Source organism: Agelaius tricolor, unplaced genomic scaffold, assembly GCF_023055355.1.
Source record: "Agelaius tricolor isolate 1412-34295 unplaced genomic scaffold, bAgeTri1.0.p SCAF_9, whole genome shotgun sequence".
Classification (NCBI taxonomy): domain Eukaryota; kingdom Metazoa; phylum Chordata; class Aves; order Passeriformes; family Icteridae; genus Agelaius; species Agelaius tricolor.
The window spans coordinates 45214251-45234750 of NW_027269269.1; the positions used below are offsets into that span (position 1 = coordinate 45214251).

The 20500-nt window shown below is 39.2% G+C and overlaps 1 protein-coding gene across 4 annotated transcripts; it reads right to left on the reverse strand.

Moving 5' to 3' along the window:
- Nucleotides 1-817: 817 nt before the first annotated feature.
- On the reverse strand, nt 818-19804 carry ARL6 (ARF like GTPase 6). 4 transcript variants are annotated; one of them, XM_071433796.1, is made up of 8 exons: nt 19735-19804; nt 17003-17156; nt 15162-15223; nt 13401-13469; nt 10961-11055; nt 7119-7248; nt 5668-5723; nt 818-3133 (listed from the first exon to the last, which is right to left on the reverse strand). In XM_071433796.1, the coding sequence occupies exons 2-8, from the start codon at nt 17123-17125 to the stop codon at nt 3108-3110; spliced, it is 561 nt and encodes a 186-aa protein (XP_071289897.1). In that variant the 5' UTR covers nt 17126-17156; nt 19735-19804; the 3' UTR covers nt 818-3107. The 4 variants fall into 4 exon arrangements, with proteins under 4 accessions (XP_071289897.1, XP_071289895.1, XP_071289894.1 ...); XM_071433794.1 differs by having other exon boundaries at nt 17003-17133; nt 19465-19801; XM_071433793.1 differs by having other exon boundaries at nt 19465-19801.
- Nucleotides 19805-20500: the final 696 nt, after the last annotated feature.

Sequence of the window (20500 nt, forward strand, 5' to 3'; positions counted from 1 at the left end):
ACTGAGTGGGGTGTAAAGACCAAATTCCCTGAGTCACTTTTGGTCACTCTACTGCCCTTCAAGTTATCACATAATGCACGCACCTACAGTAACATGGATCAAAAAAAGGAATATTCCCTTGTCTGCTTTGTTCCTCAGGCACAAAGAACTTGTCAATGCAAACTGTCTTGGAGCACCCAGGGAGAACTCATTCATTACTTTAACATCCTAAATGTAATGGGAGAATAGCATGGAAGTCTGACAGCCACAAAAACCAACTCCAAAGCAGCCTTTTTGCGCAGATACATGAGGATTTTGTGCAACATATGATCCTTGTACCAAATTCAACATTTTTAGAGCAACTCGGGGCTCCAGCACCTGTGGATGTTAGTGACTTATGCCTGTACACCAAGGTGCGAAGGAGAGGTGAACATGCAGAGATGCCCTCAGGAGGTTTTATGTTCACAGAATGATCACAAATGTTCCAAAAGTAAGACATAACTAATGGTTGAAGCAGTAATAATGAGGGGGAAATAAAAATCCAGCAGTTTTCTAATAGAACTGTTCCTATTTCCATTCCTTTCAACAGGTCTTCATTCAGACCAGTGGCCCCCTAGGGGAGGAACAGAACTGTTTGTTCACTGCAGAACAAAATCAAACACCAAAAAAATCAAGAAGGGGAACAATAATAAAAGTAGAAAACTAACTGCTGTTTTCAAAAAGCACTTCCTAACCAAATTAGAGAGAGAGAAAAAAATTTAGAGTATCTCCCTTGGATTTGCAGATGGAAGAACAAAGCAGTAAGTTCAAACAGCTTCCCATGACAGTAAAGGCAATCCACAGGATAAACATAGCACTTTATGTAATTTAAAATAAACAAACAAAAACAATCAGAAAACCATCAAGATCCATACCATTCAAGAAAGTCAGAAATGCAGATGGATTCTATGTAAGAACTTAAATTTTCTTTGGTAGAAAAGAAACTGTTAACTTAAAACTAAATGTTTCATTTAAATAAGACATATAACTGATCCACAATAATTACAAGATACTAACACACAGCAAAACAGTTTTGCAAGTATTACTTTCAAGAGAATAGTTTCAGATTAGATATTGAGAAGAAATTCTTTACGGAGAGCGTGGTGAGGCACTGGCAGTGATTGCCCAAGGAATTTGCAGTGTTCCCACCCCTGGAATTGTTCAAGGCCAGGCTGGATGGAGCTCTGAGCAACCTGGTCTGGTTGGTCCCTTGCCCAAGCAAGGCAGGGGCTGGAACTCAGTGATCTTTAAGGTCCCTTCCAACTCATTATTTTAATTACTATATTAATCAAAGCAAAGTAAAATTATCTGCCGAATTATCACCCAAAATTATCTGCCCACAATTCAGAGGAAAACTTCTCAGAATGTTATATTACTGTTCCTCCTTTGCATTTGATTTTTGTATAGACACTTAGATTCAACGTTGACAAAAGGCCAACAGTGCCACAGAAAGGGACATGAAAATACTTCCATGACAAACTGAACTGTAAGAACCACAGTATCCTGTAAGAAAGATTTCTTACAGTGAGATTTTCTTTTGGCAAAGCAGGGGAGTTAAATTTAACTATTTAATATCTGAGAGTACATGACAGTTCTCCCATTTCAGCTCCCTTTGCTCCAAATACTCCTCTATGAGGTGAGGCCTAGAAGGCATGCTGACAGAACATTTATGTGTTTTATATGCTAATGGGGGAAAGCTTTTGCAAGAGCTGCATATTACATGTCCCACAGGGATCAGGTAATCACTGAGTTAAATGGAGACTTCAGCACTGCCAGGGTCAGTCTGCTCTTTCCTGAAGTGGCAGAACAAAAATAAAGTTCTTAATTTTTTACCTGTGGTATACTTTGGAGACAGAAAGTTTATTAAATTTATTTTTAGAAGTAAAACAGTCTTTATACACAAGAGAAGTATATAACACATTTCATAATAATGATCTAGTAAACCAGTGAGCTGTCCCTTAACTGTGTTTTTGAACAACACGAAGTTCCACCTGGACTTGAGAAGAACTTTCCTGTGCAGTGACCATGCATTGGAACAGATTGTCCAGAGAGGCTGTGGAGTCCCCCTCACTGGGGATGTTCCAGAACCACCTGGATGCAATCCTGTGCCATGTGCTCTGGATGGTCCTGCCTGAGCAGGGAGGTTGGGCCCTTCCAGTCTGACCCATCCTGGGATTCATATGCTCCTCAAGTATCTGAAAGAGAGGTCTAGTGGATTAGGTAGTGTAAAAAATATATGCAATTAATAAAAAAACCCCTTGGCAACAGAGATACCATTTTATTATATATACAGTGCTATATCCACATGAATATGGATAAACAAATTCCAAATGAAATGAATAGAAAACCAGAAATCTCTAGGATGTAAAGACCATTAATGAGCATATTGAAGTTAAAAACCCAATCAGGGCATGTCATATATGTGAAGTTTTATTGATGGGAATGCAAATATAACCATAGTATAATCACAAAAAACAATTAGTAACATTTCATTAAAAGCAATTTCTTAAAAACATCTGCAATCATCTATAACAAATATACTGAACACTTGAATCCTTATATCTTTAATCAAAGTACTCTTATAGAAGTATATTAGAGATGGATAATAAAAACCCAACATTAAACTTTAATATAAAAAAAATGGCAGTAATGCCTAAAACTGGGCATCTAAAATCAGTAGGTATTCTTATGTAGATGGATTTCAGGAAGTGCTGATTATTCTTTCTCTGGAAAATAAATATTCCCATTTGCTTAAAACATGTCCCCCCAAAAAACAGAGGGGCATTTACTGATGGCTAATTACCACCTCAACCTCAAATGAATGCAGATGTTTATTGTTAACACAAATATTTTTTTTGTATATGCTCTCTGGTCACAAGATTCAATTTAATTCATCAATGTGCATACCTGAGGTGCTAGGTTGTCTACATTCAGTTTTCCTGGAAGAGATACTAAACTGAAACAAGTCAATACAGGATATTTTAGCTGAACTGTTCATCTTCTTCAAATCATTCTTCCTTTCCAAGGAACTTGTTCTTCACCTACTGACAAAAGGTGTAAAAGAACCCCATAGATCCTTTATTTATCTCTCATGTCTTCATTGCTTGCATCTGACCTGTTAATAAAAAGAAACATCTGGTCTTAGCACAAGATGAATTCTTGCTGCATTTTGTTTTTTTGAAAGCATAAACAGATCTAGATATTTTGGTGTAGTTGCAAGAATGGGAGACAACAAAGCATTTCTTTTTAACTTGCTCTCTCATCCACTTCTGAAATTCCTGTACAGCCAAGTTGTTTCCCCCAAATCTTGCATATTTAACAGGGAGACTCTTCACATCTAATACAATTTTTATCTTCTTCAGGCTTATAAGATCACTTTGATGACCATAAGACCTGGAAGTTTGTTTTATGAAGTATGCATTTCAATTCCTTGCAGGCATTTTGGCTTCCACCTAACTGAACATGAACTACCCAACAGCAAAAGATTTAAAGTTTGGTTTCTAATAACTCACATGAAAACTTTGCAGTCTGTAGCCACACTTCTCCATATTGCTGCTGCCTGATTGCCACTTCTCAACTCACTTCCAACATTTTCTTGGTTACCAAAAGCACCCAGCATCCCATTACAAAATGTGGAAATCAGCACAATCTCTCCCACTAAGGGGGAACGCTGTGAGACAGGTTTGTTTTACTCTATGGAGGATGTGCTGTTGCAAAAGCAATCCCATTACAAAATAGGGAAATAGCAAAGTCAGCCTTCACTAGGGAAAAAAACCCACAAAACTTTCTGCTCCTGCCACCCCAACTGTGAAAGGGGTCTGGAATGGGTAACTAAGAAAAGCTTGGCTGCTGACAAGAACTCTGCACTCATTCACCAGGTGTCATTTCCTCCTCTGAATTTTATGGCATCCTCAGGCTGTGATTTAGGGACTACCATAACTACAGAGTTGTTCCAAATATTTCCATCTGGTGCTCTAGGAATGAGGAGAATCAAGAGTAAAAATTTGTCCTTGAAATATCGAAGTATTCAGCCTTTAAACATATAATTGCCAAACTACATGTGCTTAGGTTAACAGTACCATTTAAACTCAACCCCTCTTAAGCTTTTGGGTTCACTGAACCAGGGACTTAAAGGAAATTTTCAGATAGAGCCCCTTCATGAGGATTTTCAGCTCAGAAAATTAAGAAGTTTAACACTCCATAAGAAATGAATAGCTGTAAGAGCTATGTGAGTGACAGCAGAAGCATCTGCTTGCTGTGCTTAAAAAAAAAAAAATCTACATATATAAGTTAAATATTTTGTCAGAAATATTTACACAAGCATTTGAGATCCTTTTAAGTAGCATGAAGCTATGTAAAAACCCCAAATTTGGATTGAAACTCTAAAGGTTCTTCCAAGAGAAATGGAGACTGAACATAGCAAGAAAACCTTACTAAGCCAGAACTGTGCCTGAAATTAGGAAAAATTATGATTTGGAATCTGCCTCTATGATGACAGGGTACAGGAGAGGAGGAAACCCAATACCAAAATCCTGGTTCCCTACCCCAGAATTATTTTAGCTGGTGGAGGATACATCACTGCTCCTCTGTAGGGCAGTAAATCTCTTTCTAAAGACTGTTTCTGGCGAGCAGCCCTACCTCTGAAAACATCACCGAATGGTTTTGTACTCTACAATAACCAGGTAAAACAAACAATCTTTTTCTAGGCAGCAGGACGAGTCTAAGTCGAAAGGACAGCCCGGTGTCCCCAGAGCAGTGGGGATGGGTTAGGCCGGGCCAGGGCTGGCTGCCACCCTTGTGGAAGGGGCTCTGTCCCCGGGCCAGCGCTGACACCCGGCGGCCGCCAGGGCACAGCACAGGCGGGTGCTGCAGCACCACCCGAATTCGGCACTTCACAGCACAAGCAACGCCAGCCAGGGAGCTAAAACTGGGACCAGCCTGCCAAAACTATGCCACACTTCACTAATCTAAACATTGAGCAGGAGGACAAGAGAGACCAGAACCTTACCAACACACAACAGAAGGAGACACAACATCTGGACCGAGTTTGTAATTACACAACATCTGTATCAAGTTTGTAATTAAAGATGCTGGATGTGAGACATCATCCATGCTGGATCTGATATTTTCCATGCAGTTATGAGTGTCTGCATGTCCTATAATCGTTATGGTGTAAGAAGTTCTTCTTTTGGCTCTGGATTAAAGAGCTGAAGGTGTGTAATTAAAACCAGTGTACTTGTCTGTGTACTTGGCTTATTTTCTTTCACCATTTCTTGATACATAACTTTAAGTTATGTAAAACAAGCACAGGACATTAAGAATAAATTAAAGAAGAAACTGAAGTACCACAATAAGAAATCGAAGTGTGGGAGCTGGTATTGTTTAAATGAAAGTGCTACACTGTTTGCAAGAGTGTGTATTAGTATTTCATAATACATACTCTGGTCAGGGAAGCCCACATGATGTTTTGTGTACATTAAGGAGGTAAATGAAAGGCAAATAGGAGATAGAGCTTTAGTACTCACTGTGTAATTTGATCTGACAGCAGAAATGGACATAAAGAAAACAAAGAAAATAATAAAGAAAAAACCTTACAAAATGAAAGAGTTAAACAGTGAAAATACAGCAAGAGAATTACATATGATATACCTTGGAGCCAATCCACACCTTCTTGTAATCCTTCTCCTTTAAGAGCATCACTGGCACTGAAAGAAACAAATCAAATTTCAAAAACATTGTAAAAATACCAGTTTTAGTTGAGTCATCACCAAACTTGTAATTTACATAATTGCAAAGTAGCATCAGGTAGTTTTCTTAAGTTTTCTTTCTATGGAGAAGACTGCTCCTCAAATAATATAGAGTACCTTCCCCACAGGGAAACACCATTTCATGATATGATCTCTTTTAATTCCAGTTTCAAGGCACAAGGAATCATTCCTAGAATATAAGGGGCTCTGGGAGAGCTCCCACATGAGGCAGACACCTTGTTCTGCAGCACCTCCCTCCTCAGACAATGCTGTGAAAGATGTTTACTCCCTCCAACAGCAGCCATGAATCATGGAGTCATTTAGGCTGGAAAAGACCTTTAAGATGATCAAGCCCAAATGTTCTCCATGCGGTTCCTACACACAGTGAGAATGCTGGAGTACCAGAAGGAGGAATTATGTGTGTGTACACACTTCATTGTAACAGCAACTCCAGGAGTGGTTGTTAATGTATAAAACCATTCTGCTACACTGAGAGCAGTGTAAATCCACCTTCTGAATCACTGGGGGATAACTGTTTAAATGCTCTTCATTCTTCAATTCATGAAAACCAGCACAGCAGTGAATCTGGACTGTAACTGCAGTTCCCTATAAAACGATCTTCCAAGAAGCTTGGGAATTCATGAGTGTGATTTCTGGACAAAAACAATGTCCAGGTAATCAAGTTTAACATGAAAGGGCCTAAAATGAAACTTGTAGCTTTCAGCAGCATTTAGCTGCTGATTTCGCTTTTATTTATAACAGCTGAGGACTTTAACAGGAAAAAAAACTAACTTCTATAAAGCACTTCTAACTTCTATAAAGCTTACATCCTTCAGGAAAAAAAGAGTAGCTCCTACAACTAAAAATCCCCTCAAACATGAAAGGGTACAAAGAGTACAGTGTCCCTCTGAATACAGAAGAGAACGGTTTATTAAATGGCCTTTCAACAACAGTTTACTGAAGCATCTGCAGAGTGGAAAAAAACTCTAAAGGTTTTATTTTTGATATTCTCAAACCTGCAAGATAATCTAGCAGGCACACTCAATTTCCCAGCAAAATATAATGTCAACTGATCTTCTCATATCAACCCTGCTTTCTGATTTACTGGAAATCCTCCATTCCATTACTTGGCTAACAGTTCTGCTGTGACACAGTCTAAATGAATGCATTATACATTTAAAGTAAGTTTCACCATAAGTATTTTAATATTACTGTTTTAAATTTAGTGTTTCATGTGTGGAATCTGTCTTTTATCTACTCCATTTATTTTGTACAGTAGCGAGTGGCACGACATGGCTAAAATAGGAATGCACAAAGTAATGCCAATAAAAGGATAGAGAAAGAGAACTTTACCAGATATGCCAGGGCTTGTCTTTGATGTTTTCTAAGGACAGCAGCTGAGACACTTTCACAGATGACACTGCATCCCTGAGGTCCATCTTGTTAGCAAAGAAGAGAATAGGCAGCCGGCGGTGCTTGATGTCTAGGCATGAGCAGAGACAGAACTCTCAGGCCACGAGGCAGCACTCATTAATCTCTGCACGTAACAAGCTACAAACAACACAGGAGGGTATTCTGCTCACCTGTAGCTACAATCCTCTGAAGGTTGTATCCTACCAAGATGCACACACTGTTGGGTCACCTGGCCTCTGCAACATGCTTCCAAAATGTTTACAAACTTCCTTGCAGGCTTTGGAATCTTCCACCCCCTCTCCCCCTACCTTATACCCACACTTCAAGCTGGAGATAGGAATTGCTGGTGAAGCTGAGGAACAAGAGATCAAACCACTGCCTACAAACACTGCACATCTCTGCTTAATAAGGACTGGATTTATAAAATGGACGGAAAAAATAATTTGTGTTCGTTCATAATGTCACAACAATAGCTGAGAAGGGTAGTCTGAATTATCTTAGTGTCCTGGAAAGCATCCATTACTTCACAGAATTCATAAAACTGGGAAAAAATGCACATGTGGACATCCTTTATTCTCCCTTGCCTAGAAGGACTTCTCCAGAACCTCTTTCAGCTAGCAGTGAGAACTACAGACCAAACAAAGTACTCTGGCAATTTCTGGGATACTTACACAAAGACAAGTTTAAACCTTACAGATTACCCCAAAAGACTACATGGTGATTGAAAGGAAACAAAACATATTCTCTTCAAAGTTACAGATGTAACACTGCCAAGAAAACTACCAGCACCAAGACTAACTCACAAAGTTTTTCATATTATTTATACAAAGAATGATATCCAGAATTAGAGAAAATCTAGGTTTTAGTCTATCCATCAGTGCTTGATAGGAAAAGAACTTACACACTACCACCTCAATGAAAATTGCTACACAGGCTCTTTTTAAAACAGTAAAAAGAAAAGGTTATTTCACACAGGAAACTAGGTAAGGATTTATATTAAAATGTAAAACATAAGCCATCTGCCCCTGCTGATGGGCAGGAGGATGATAAAACCCCCCAAAATCCCAACAAACTGTCAGTGCTGAAATGGTTGAACTTTCCTAATTATGTTCTTTTCCACCTTCCTACTAAACCTTTCTACAGAATCAGTGGAGATAACACTACCTCCTCATATTCATTTAGAGATGCTAAGTGCTGATCAAAACACTGACAATTTTCACAAACTATTTACCCTTCCTGGAGCTCTTTTGTCCTCTGATGTCCATAAACACAAGTCAAAGGCCTCAAAACACAAGCACAGTATGATTAAATCCGTGTTTTGATTCCATAGTTGAACAGCTATTGAGTCTCCTGACTGAAATTTTTACAGTAATTTACAGTATAATTAAATGAAGCCCGGTAGCCACAGGTTGCAGGTTATGGGTAAATTAAAACCACATAAATTAGCCAACATCACGTATGCAAACAGCCAAGTTAATCAAGGAGTTTCCAGTGTTTTCCTAAACAATTAAAAAGGGGCACAACCTACCCACCCAGGCTCATAATGCACACCCAAAGATATTTGCTAAATAAAGTAATGGTCACAGAAATTTATATTATTTCCTAATGTGCATCATTTCCCTCCCACAATTTTCACAGTTACTAATGGAAAGCAATTTTTTTCTAGCTGCAAGTGGTTATGAATTAGCACATTAAAAAATATTCCAGACACTAGATGTGTCATGTGCAATTTTACACAAAGAATTTCAGTTTAGTTTTGAAGCATGTGCTGGAGGTGAAGTGACCCAAGAGTCATCATCTAATCCAGGTAATCTATGACTACCATCTTTCAAAGTGCTGAAGAATGAAATTTGAGTAAAAAACCAAAATATGATACAGTTATCATTAAACAAACTGTTATTTGAAGAGTGCATTGTCCATTAATGTAAGTAAAAATAATTTATAGCTCTGATTCACAAAAGAGTCCCAGCTAGTACAACTTCTAACCCCATTAATGCTTCACAGGACACATTCCCTTCCCTTTCCCTCAGGCAAAGCTTGGCAAAAGGACAGGGAACTGTTTTACTGTGGGATTGCTAAGATTTTCAGAGACAGGAATTGATTCAATTCCATTTAAAACGTAGGTAAATACATGCATTTAAACCACTCCAGGAGGATGACACCAACAGAAGCAGAGACTGGGAGAAAGTAGGGTATGCAGCAAGAAAGACAGAACACTAATACAAATAAAAGTACTGATATTGCAAACCAGTTGTATATTGATTCACCCAACAGCTACTTTTATTGAACATTATCCTAGAAGAACTTTTTAAGCTCTTTGGTTCTCTTAGATGTGATTTATTAAAACTGATAAATCAGTGACACTGTTGCTGTGTTGGAGCTAAGCCACTCCATGGCAGAAATCCACAACTGCTGTCTCCTGGCTCTCAGGACTGCACTCAGTGGCCAGAGCCTGGTCTTTTGGTCTTCTGAACTTGAAGACACAAACTCATGAACAACTGAACAGCACTGACCTGCTAGGCCAGCATTAGTGACCTATTAATGCCTAAATGAAAAGCCCCACCTAAGGTTGCTTCTACTCTGTCTAAACATTTTTATTCTTCTGCCCTCTGTTAAATCAGTAACTTCTTCCAGCAGCTTTACCTCTCACCCTTGGCCCTGTGTGGTTCACTCCACTAACAGAATTGGGTTTTACTGCTGCAGTTAATTCCTGACTTGGTACAAAGTGCCCTGGCCTCTGTGTAATCCACCTGCAGCCTTTGGCTCACCTCATCCTCCCTGTGACTTTTGTAACACTGTCTTTTCAGTGCCTACATTTGAAGTAGCCCATACCCTTGAATGGGAAATGAGAGCATGAGAATAAGAAGGTCCAGTCAGCTCCAGCAGTCAGCTCCAGCATCTTTGTTGATGAATTAAAGTGTTGTATACAGTCTTCATGGAAAATAAAATCATGGGAACATATTTGTCCCTATCACACATTGCTTTTCTTAGAAATACAAGTCAGCTTTTCCTTTCTTATTTTCAGCATGGGAATCTTACAAGTTAAGGCTCTATCAGTTTAACAAATAATTAAGGAATCATAGGATTATTTCACTTTTAAACTTCCTAGATGTAGTTTTAATATTCTGGTTAGGCAGAGCAAAAGTGCTGAAAGTCAAAATTGCATATTGCTTACAGACACGTCCCAGTAAGTTGGATACATGGAAGGGCAAAGAATTGACTGATATCAGAACTTAGTTAAGGTACAGTCTCATGTAAAAAAAACCCAACCAAACCCCTAAAAACAAGACCGTGATCACAGATCCTCTCATATGCTCTTCCATAGGGAATTGAAACTGATTGGTGTAATTATCCCTTTGGATTTCTGGCTAAAGCATAAAAAATTTTAATGAGGATGACAAAAGAAAGTTAAATGTTACATTAAAGGAATTAGCTATCTTCATGGAAAAAACAGACAGGGAGACACAGTTTTGTCTCTGCTGGTCATCACAAGAAGCCTGTCCAGCTTCCAACTCAAAGTCTATTCTTTCTCAAAACAATCTAACTTTTGATCTATATTGATTAATAAGAGACCAACCCAACTCAGTGTAGAAAGCTGAATTGTGACCAATTTCCAAATGTGAATAGGTAAAAAAAAACAACCCACGTGTTTTGGAAGATTATTGCGCTAATATTCATGAAAGGTTAAAATACTTGCAATGTAGTCAGAATGTGTCAGATAAGGGCTTTTCTTAAGGCAACATGACAAATATGGACACAGAATGGGAAAAAAGCCTCCTCACCTGGATGATTCAGAAGGGTGTCAAGTTCTTCTTTGGCCACAACCATTCTTAATTTGTCACTGCTATCAATGACAAAAATAATGGCTTGGCCTTCTCTGCATAACATAAAAAGAGCAAAGAGGCAAATTATAGGTTCTCAAAGAAATGAATATTCTGTGAATAAGAAAAGGCTTCAGAAGAAACACCAAGAAAAAAGTCCAAACAAACCTGATTTTTCCTCTAATTTTTGTCATTGTTATTTACCATTAACATTTGAATCCTTTTTTATTTCTGAAATTCAATCTTTGGGTAACATGCATAATTTTTTTAGACATGAGGCTGTTACCTGCCCCTACAAGGTTCAGTCTCCACACACCTTCTAGAAAAGCTTGGTTTTACTGAACTTCAAAATGTAACCAACTGCTATTTTGACATTGTAGTCAGGCAGGAAAAAAAAAAAAACATAAAGACAGATCTTTACAGAAATTCTGTATTTCCTGTACTAAAGTTTATTTAGAGAAAGGTCAAATAATTTTTTAGACAAAACCTGTGTCCATAGTTAAGCATATGCAGGTTATTTTAACCTTTACAACATATCCTGCATAAAATGGATCTTTCTTTATTTTTTTAAATAACAGGTAAAAACTTTCAACTATTTCAATCATTAGGACATTTTGCTGGTAGTGTGACCATAGTCATAAAATAAATGCAGCTACTCAAGTCATTATTTCAGGCTGTTACTGATATTTTGACCTGATGTTCCATTTATTGAAACTTGTTTTGAAAACCAAATAAAATCTCACCAATTCATAATTCACCTGTTGTAAACACCCACAGAAATATATTTCCATGTTAATGTAATCACTTCTCCTTCATTTTACGTTTCTCTGAGACACCAGTATGAATACATTCTTTACCCTCCAGCACCATCTATCTTTGTATTTTGATAAGAAACAGATCTATACCTGCTGGAAACCAGAAATAACCTGAGCAGCCCACGATTGTATGAGAAGGTCCATTCTTTTCTGGTGTACAGAACCTTTAGTAAATAAAGCTTTTGCATATTAGCTGGAAATGCCTAAGCAATTTTCATGAGCACAGAGTATTTTACCAGAGTAATGAAGAGTACTGTCATGCATTTACCACCAAAAAAGGAACTTGACAAAGAAGTATCAGGGATAGGGACACAGCATGACTTGGGGATTATTTAAGATAAATGTACTTAGAGAATGAACTAGAAGATACTTTCAAGCTAAAGAGAAGAAAAGTCCAGACTTGAAGGACTCCAAGGCAACTACTTTGACACTTGCCCAGATTTAATTTCCTGCAAAATTAAATCTTGCTTAACTTTATAAACTGAACAACACGTAATTATTTTATTAATATTTTATTTAATTAACAGAAATTATTGTTTTTATATTATTCTTAGAAGTTAATCTTAAATACATGCCTACTGCACTTGTTCAGGACCAGAGGAGGATACAAGTGCATATTTCACTGTCAGCATAACCTAAACCACTCCCTTACTGTTAGGGAGTTATTGTTAAGATGAAAAAGCCATTTATGCCCCACAAGGGATAAGTTACTGCATTAAATACAGCAATCACAAAAATTATTTGCTTATGAAGCACTCTGCTAGCATTTTGAGAGCAGCCTGAGGGCATCAGTTACTGAAATGCAAATCTAACACTCTTGAACAATGAAGATCTGTTGGCCAAATGTTTTCAATGCTAAAACAACTTGCAAAGGAAGGAGAGGAAGCATTAATCTTCAATTAAAAAACAATTTAAGCTCTACCACAACTGATATTAATATTTAATCAATATTATAATCTTTGGAATTTATCCCTTCTACTTCTCCAAGCTACTCCTGCATGGTTTTGTATTGTTCGTGTTATCAGGATCAGGCATTGCAGAATAACAATGAGACAATGCAAATAAAGGTTAACCAGAGAATGGTGTCCATCTATTACCAAAAGGCAATACCAGAGTGTTATAAATACAGAGAATATCCTGTTTAATAAATGACATTAAGAATGTTCATTCAGGTTCTTAGTTACACATGCCTTATCCTCTGAGGTTCATTTCCTTCACCTCTAAAAATCTCAGCCGTCAGCCAATATCTTGCAGGTTTTAAATAGTTGACCTACAGGAGAACTGAATAGCTGAAAACCTAACTCATCTTGAGCTTTCTTAGAGGATTTGTTTTCAGGTTTTAACATTTAAATCTCATCTCTAGTATGTTCCCCAAAGTTGTCCCCGAAAGCACAGAGTAACACCAGATAAAAATTTTCATTTGTTAGAATAGAAAGTTTTATTTATCCAGAGTAAACCTTCTGTCAAACACCAGGTATAAGCCTTCTCTGAATCATTTCTAACCACTAGATATTATACCTCTGTTTAAATAACCTACACAACAGTTAACATGAACATCAATGCTTTAAAATAAATTACAGGCTTACTTGTAGTAGTGCTCCCAGAGGTCTCTGTATTTCCCTTGACCTGACATATCAAACACTGTGAAAGACAAACTGCAAAGAAAAGAAGTGCATGAGGCCAAGGAAAAAAGAACAAAACCCAAACCACATCCATTTTCTTTGCTACCCTGACCAAAAAAAAAAAAAAAAAAAAAACCCAGATCAGTTTGAATTCCAATCAACTGAGAAAAATTCCCAAATGAACTCTGGTTGCACTACCTGCCTTCAAATGATCCTACTCAGTTTTGCAGCCTTATTACAGAAATATTTCACAATGGGAAATCTGTTTATTATTTGAATAAAAGAACTAAACCAATTATTTGAAGTTACATCAAATGCAAAATAAACTCCCATTCAGTCTCTATATCATGCTGATATCAAATACTGTTTATGAGTAAATGAAATTCAGATGAACCACAACTTAAAGTCCATAGCCTGTCTTAAATTCTGTCCCTAGACAGGTATAAATGTGGGCAAAATAAAAGGCTTTAAAAAAAATAAAATTCCACCTTTAGAGAAAAAAAAAAAAAAAAGAGTACATTTCGGTAAAATGGGTGAGTTCAGATGTGAGATTTCACCCAAACACTACATACAGCAAGGAAACTTACTGAACACTACTAAAAGTTCTCATCTGCTCCTGAAAAGTTTACAGAGGCAACATCGAGTTCAGAACTAGGCTCTCCTTTTTTGGGTAGGCCCAAGTAGCTCTCCAAGTGGAGGCCCCCAAAAAAAAGAAGGTTAGGAAAAGGAAGCTCTCCAGACATCCTTGCCACTCCATGTCCAGACACAGAGTTGTGGGTTTGTCAGTTTGAGTTTGTAGAGTTTGAGGTTTTGGGGTGGGATTTTTAGGGGTTGTTTTTTTTTTTTTTTTTTTTTTAACCATTCTACATGGTATATTTACAGGTCATCATCTCTCCTACTACAGGATCAGAATAAAAAAAAGCAATATAAATTTACATTCTCACATGTGAAGTCCCAAACTTGTCTGATGTACTTTATTGGGACAGAGCTCAGTTGTGGAAGCTCTTAGAGAAATATGAAACCTCTCAGTCTTACACATCAGCTCAAGGAATAAACAATTTTCTTGCAGATCCCCCACCCAGTGAGGCCACACTGCTTGGTCTGAAGACTAACTGCACAAATTAAAAGATCCAGTGAAGGCTAAAAAATAAAAAATGGTGCCTCCTCCTTGAAATATCCTCGTGTCACGACAGTCTTTTAATCTAAATCTTAGTCTTCACTCAACTAATGACTTCTTACTCTGCTTCCTGGCCTTTGCACCTGCCACCTTCACATTGCTAAAGCTGTAGCCATCCTTTTGCATGTAATGAGATTACACTGCAATCTTTTCAGAGTACCTCCAGTGAGAGTGCTTAATTTAGGTTACCAGATTGAGAGTGGAATTTAGGCTGCCACCTCAGCAGCTGTCTCTCCTCCAGTCTGTAACAGTGCCCTATTCTGAAACTCTCAACAGATAGGGATCAGATGTTTATACAGGCTACTACAAAGAAACTAAAAAAACTTTAAAAATTAATACTTTTATAGCAGCACAAAACACACATTATATTCTAACACACTCAGTCCTGGATCATGATTAGGTCTCGTGGGTACTACATTTTAACAAACTGCAATGTCAAATCTTTACACCACTACACATGGTACTCAGTTACAAACCCACTGAAAGAGATCATGAAGTCCAACTATGGTGTAATAATCATTACTGCTAATGAAGAAAGAAAGTACTACCTTGAAGTTTTGAATTTCTCTATACTGAATCCTATTGTTGGAACGATGTCCTGAGTTTGAGCCTTTGAAGAAAGGAAAGCACAGATTTTACAATCAAATTAGAAAATGCAAATACTGAAATATATTTAAAATATGAATACCTTACAGATCTATTTTTGCCCCAAACTGTGAAATATTAAGAAAGTTCCCAGAAAAGTAAAGTTTTTCAGAATCAAGGGTTTTGTATTTTCTGGGGAATAGAGTAAACGCTACTGGAATTGCCAAAACACAAAGCACTATTAAGAGATCTGTCTGATAACTGATTTACTACTGAGCTGGTCAAGGAACCTCTCAGCCAAGTTGCTGGAAAAGAACAGCTCCTCTAAGAAGCATGGATATTGAGCAGGAAGAAAGGTCACATCCCATAGATTACAGAGCCGTCTGAGAAAGTGACATGCAATCCTTGCCCAGACTCCTAGAGCCCCTTATTCCAAACACCACCCATAGGCAGGTCCAGCAGAAACAACTGCAGGCAGATGGGGACACATTTGGATTTGCCAGGCCCTAATATATTGCTCCTGGGGCAAAGCAGAAGTTCCTAAGAAGACTGAGTTGACCCAGAGCTCAAAATAACCTGTCCATTGAACTTACTAAAAAGAAAGAGTTTTATTAACTTTGATCTAAAGACATTTGTTGCATGCTAGACTATTTGGCAGGTCTTGCAAGGGCAGGACTTACGCAAGTTGGATACAAGTTATCCTCCTATAAATTCTCATAACAAACAAATTCTATTTATTCTACTCATGTAATTCCACTGAGAGCTTCTCTAATGCCCATTATTGTGATAAATCTTCAAGTTTGAGTTCAACTGTAGTTAGGAATCCTTTACTGTTTAAGGCATGACATAAAAACCCTCTACAAAAAAGGTCTCAGTAATTACATAAAGTACAATTTGCTTGGTACACATTGTAGCCTTTCTCCCAAACAACTGGCAGCAGATAGCAAGGAGTTTATAGTCTTTGTTATAAATCTACTCAATTTTCAGTGGAAGAATAATTGCCAGGAATGGAAGAGTAGCAGACTCACCACTATGTCACACTTTTTAAACAATGCCCAGTGGACTCATCAGGTAAAATTTAACGAAAATTTGTAATAATAATAATAATAAAAAAGCTGTGTCCTGATATAAATAGCAAAAAGCAGTTTCCCAGATGCAAATAACCAAGATGCACAACCTTTGGCTTTGAACATGCCTATCAAAATTAGTCTATTTCTAGTCCATACACATATCTATAAACAAGGATCCTACTTTCAGAATATTAGGCATTCCTAGTGGCCTCAAACACTTTTCACTGGACGAATGAACCGCAAGTATTAATGGCATTTACTTTGAAAATTATTCTGCTTTAAAAATAGTGAAGTCACCCTTAAACGTGCATCTTCTTTTTATTTCCTATTTTGTTATCTCTTATTTTTCAGGAAGAAATTAAAATAAACATGATAAGTTGTTGTACAACTGTATTAATCCTAAATGTTCAACATCACTTGTAACTGTAATCCTGTGACAATTATTTAAGTGATTTAAGTGGCTCTTCCAGATCCTGATTTCAGCCATCATAAACCCTTCCTTGTTGGGTGATCTTAACAAAAGTGTGCCATGTTAACAGTGGGGTTCTTCTGGAAAATAATGTGCATGTGAATGCTTACCCTTAGTTTTAGTTAGCTGGAAAATCTTAAAATATATTTGTTCCACTGTGCTAAATCACAAGCTCTTCACATCTTTTCCATGGGCACATCCTTCGTAACAGCATGCAAACCCAGATCAAACACACCCCCAGCAGTGAACCATGCAGGCTACTTACATTTGAAGGTTTAAGTTTATTGATGATCGTTGTTTTGCCGCTGTTGTCCAAGCCAAGGCACAAGACGTGAACCTCCTTTTTCTTCAGGCCAAGCCATCCTGCCAGCTTGTCAAACAATCCCATGGCTGTGGCTGGAAGTCACAGGGACCACAGGCTGTTCAGGGAATCAGAGCTGTTGGAAAAGTGCTACATGCAGGGCAGCGCTGGCACCCAGGGGGGCATGGGCCCGAGCAGCCTCACACCTGGGAGGGACGGTGTGAGCAGGACCCTACACAAACACAGCCCCAGGGGCTGGGCTGCACATAAGCACATGGAGGGTAAGCTGATTACAGCCAGGACACCAAAGTAGCCTGGCTGTTTATAGCCCTGTCTGTATCACACAATGCCCTTGATTCACTGGGCAAAAAACCTTTTGAGCAGCCCAAAGAGGGGCACGGCTGCAGCGCCACCAGGGCTCCCACCAAAGTGAGCAAAACCAAAAGGAGGGTCATTATCTTTACCTCAAATTGTCAGCAGTACACCATTCAGACAACAAAACAGTATTTCCCTTCTTCAGCACCTGCTACATAATTTACTGAACCCTGCATTAAACAAAACACTCTCTGTTGATTCAATTCAAACTCTCAATTTGCCAAAATTTTGCCAATACTGACGTGTATAAATTAGGAACTCTTTGTTCACCACAAATAGAAACTGATTTAAATAGATCTAACAGACACCAAAACATTCACCCACACGTTAGGGAGATGCCAAACCTCTGCTGCTGCCCAGACTGTGGCTGAAGTTACCTGGCAGTGGCACATTCAAAGGAGATTACATCACGTGTTGCCCTGCAATACCTGGCTAAATGCACTCTGCAAAGAGGATAACCCTTGTCTGCCCTGAATGAATTCCACCAGAAATAATTGCAGCAATCAGACAACTGAAAACTTTGAGATGCCTTGAATAATAAAGTATTTTATTTATGTCAGAGGATTTCTGGAGTGGCCAAGCCTGTTTTTTTCTTAATAAATTAAAAACACACTGCACTGGATAACTCAGGTAGCAAGCTGAGGAAATCATAGAAGGAGGGGGGAAAGGTAAAAAAACCCATCAATAACAAATCTTTGATCACACTCTTTTACTAGCTGACTACAAAATGATGGTTAACTGCTTTTTAGTAATTTCAAAACTTTGCATTTAATAAAGTCACACAAGTAATCATTCTGGCTAAAGGATGATTTTTTCTTTTTAAAAACAGATCTTTCTTAGAGCTTTCCCTTGTGCATTTTGATTCAGGACTGGGCATGATCTACATTACAGCTACACAGAATTATTACCAACCCATATTACCAAAAAATGTTGAATTGTTACCAAAAACCACAGAATTATTACCAAAAAACCAACATTAGTTATAGCAAGTCTCTCATTCTAACTCCCTTTGCTTTACACCCCACTCCTTTTCTAATCCATATATACAAATCAGAGAGCAGATTAAAGCTGCTTATTATCAAATTAACCTGACAAAACCCTGCTCCAGCACACATTACTTTCTTATCCAATCAAGAGCTTCATCCATCTATTATAGATGAACAAAAAAATAGAGGGTTAAAAAAATACATTCTAGAGGGCCAAATAATACGTTGTAGGCACTCCTAAAATGAAACAGAAGGAAATACAAGGCCTTAAAAATACTTCTAGGGCTTCACTTTTAAATCCAAAATCTTAAATACACAAAAGTTTCTAGAAATATTTTAATTAGAGACATGTTTTTCTATCAAAATTTCCTACTAGTTGGCACAGTCATTATTTAAGAACACAGAGGGAAAGAAATGCACCCTTGACTTCTTCCCCTGCCCCTTTTCTCATGTTTTTTCTCAGCTGTGAAGAGTTACAGCAGCTACAGCTAACACAGGTGCCATTTTTCCCTTTTTTTTGCCAGCTGATATTTTGCCTACAGTGACATACAGCATACATCAGACATCTCAGAAAATTATTTAAACCAGAGTCTGGTCGAGGAGCTTAACAGCAAACTCTCTAAGCTTTTTTCTTAAGAAAGGATGTTCTTTCATGTCTGATCTTTGTCTATTTTCAAACCTAATCAACAACACAGGAGATTTAATCAGTGAAATAGAGAGCAACCAACAAACAAGCTCTAAGCGATGTCCAGGTGTTTGAAAAACAAATGAATTTTTTCGGTAGAACTGCCTTGTGTAGGTTTAGGGCTGGATATATTTCAACGGTCTAAGATCCAAAGAAGGGAAAGACTGAGCATGTGGGCTAATTAGCATGGGAAACAAGAGAGTCACTAGCCACCAGAAGGCAGGATACCAGCTGATAAGAGAACTAGGTGACATGCAGTCAGTGAACATAAACGCCTTTGTTTGCTAAAATGTACAAACAGTGAAAAGCTTTGGTAGTGGCCGGGCTGGATTTGCCGCCCAGTTCCCCTTTCTGCGCAGAAGCAGAAATAAATCAAATACCTGGGCTCTGTGCGTGGCTCGGCCTCTGGCACACTGGGTGCAAGGACCCAATTCGGGACAAGGCCTGGCAGCTCCCGGGCCGGCCTTCCCTCCCTTCCGTCCGCACCACAGGGCCTCGGCAGCGGCCGCGGGTCCCTTCTCCCAGGCCAGGACAGGGTCTCCCTCTCCCAGAGGGTCCCCGGGAAGGCCGGCACAGGGTCCCCAGGGGAGGCCGGCCCCGGGCCCCCCTCCCCGGGTGCGGCCCCGCGTCCCCGCGGCCGCAGCACCGACCTGGGCCCGGGAGGCGCCCGCCGGGCCCGCGCGCCGCCGCCGCCGTTGCCGAGGAAACCGAAGCCCCGCCTTCTCCCCTCCCCACCAATCGCGTCCCGCCGCCCCACCCGCTCCGCCTCTTCCGGCCAATGGGGGGGAGGGCGTTGGGGCGGGGCCACGCCCGAGGCCGCGCCCCCGGGCGGTGGGGCTGAGGGGGCGGGGTTGAGGGGCGTCCCCTTCATTCTCCGTGTCCAGCGCCTCGGGAATCGCTTGTTTCCAAGCACTGTCTCTCTCTCGAGTGCCTGGATAAATCCTCTTGGGGATTGCGTTGACCACAGAAGGATACCCCTGAGTCAGAACGGCCACCCGAGGTGTTGACAGCACCGCCCGTTCCGAAGTGGGCGCTTTGGCAGAATGGAAAATCTCAAATGCACGCGTCACTGGGGCAGTGACAGCAGCAAGGCTTGGGGGGAAGGCAGCCTTGCTAGGCCAGGCACAGAGGCTGAAAATACACTTAGGATTTTTTTTTAAATTCTATTTTTTTATTTTATGCATAGCATAGTCCTGTCAGATTGGTTCAAGGTCTGCTGTATTTCCTGTATCAAGAAGGTTCCGAATAAAAGATGAGATTCCCTTGTAGTGGCATTATGAGCCACTGAAGGAACAGGCGGGTAGCATTAATCCCACAGTGAAACTCTAATTAAGCACTTCCTGGACTCTAACCAAGTTGTGAGGTACATCTGGTAGAGAAGGGTGTTTCTGTCTGAAATCAGCCCCTATCTGAGGA

Coding starts and splice junctions, on each gene's coding strand:
- ARL6 (XM_071433796.1), bottom strand. CDS start 17,125: ATGGGATTGTTTGACAAGCTGGCAGGATGGCTTGGCCTGAAGAAAAAG. Junction 13,470..15,161: donor GAGAAATTCAAAACTTCAAG/GTAGTACTTTCT, acceptor TTTTCTTTGCAG/TTTGTCTTTCACAGTGTTTG. Junction 3,134..5,667: donor AGGTGTGGATTGGCTCCAAG/GTATATCATATG, acceptor TTTTATTAACAG/GTCAGATGCAAGCAATGAAG.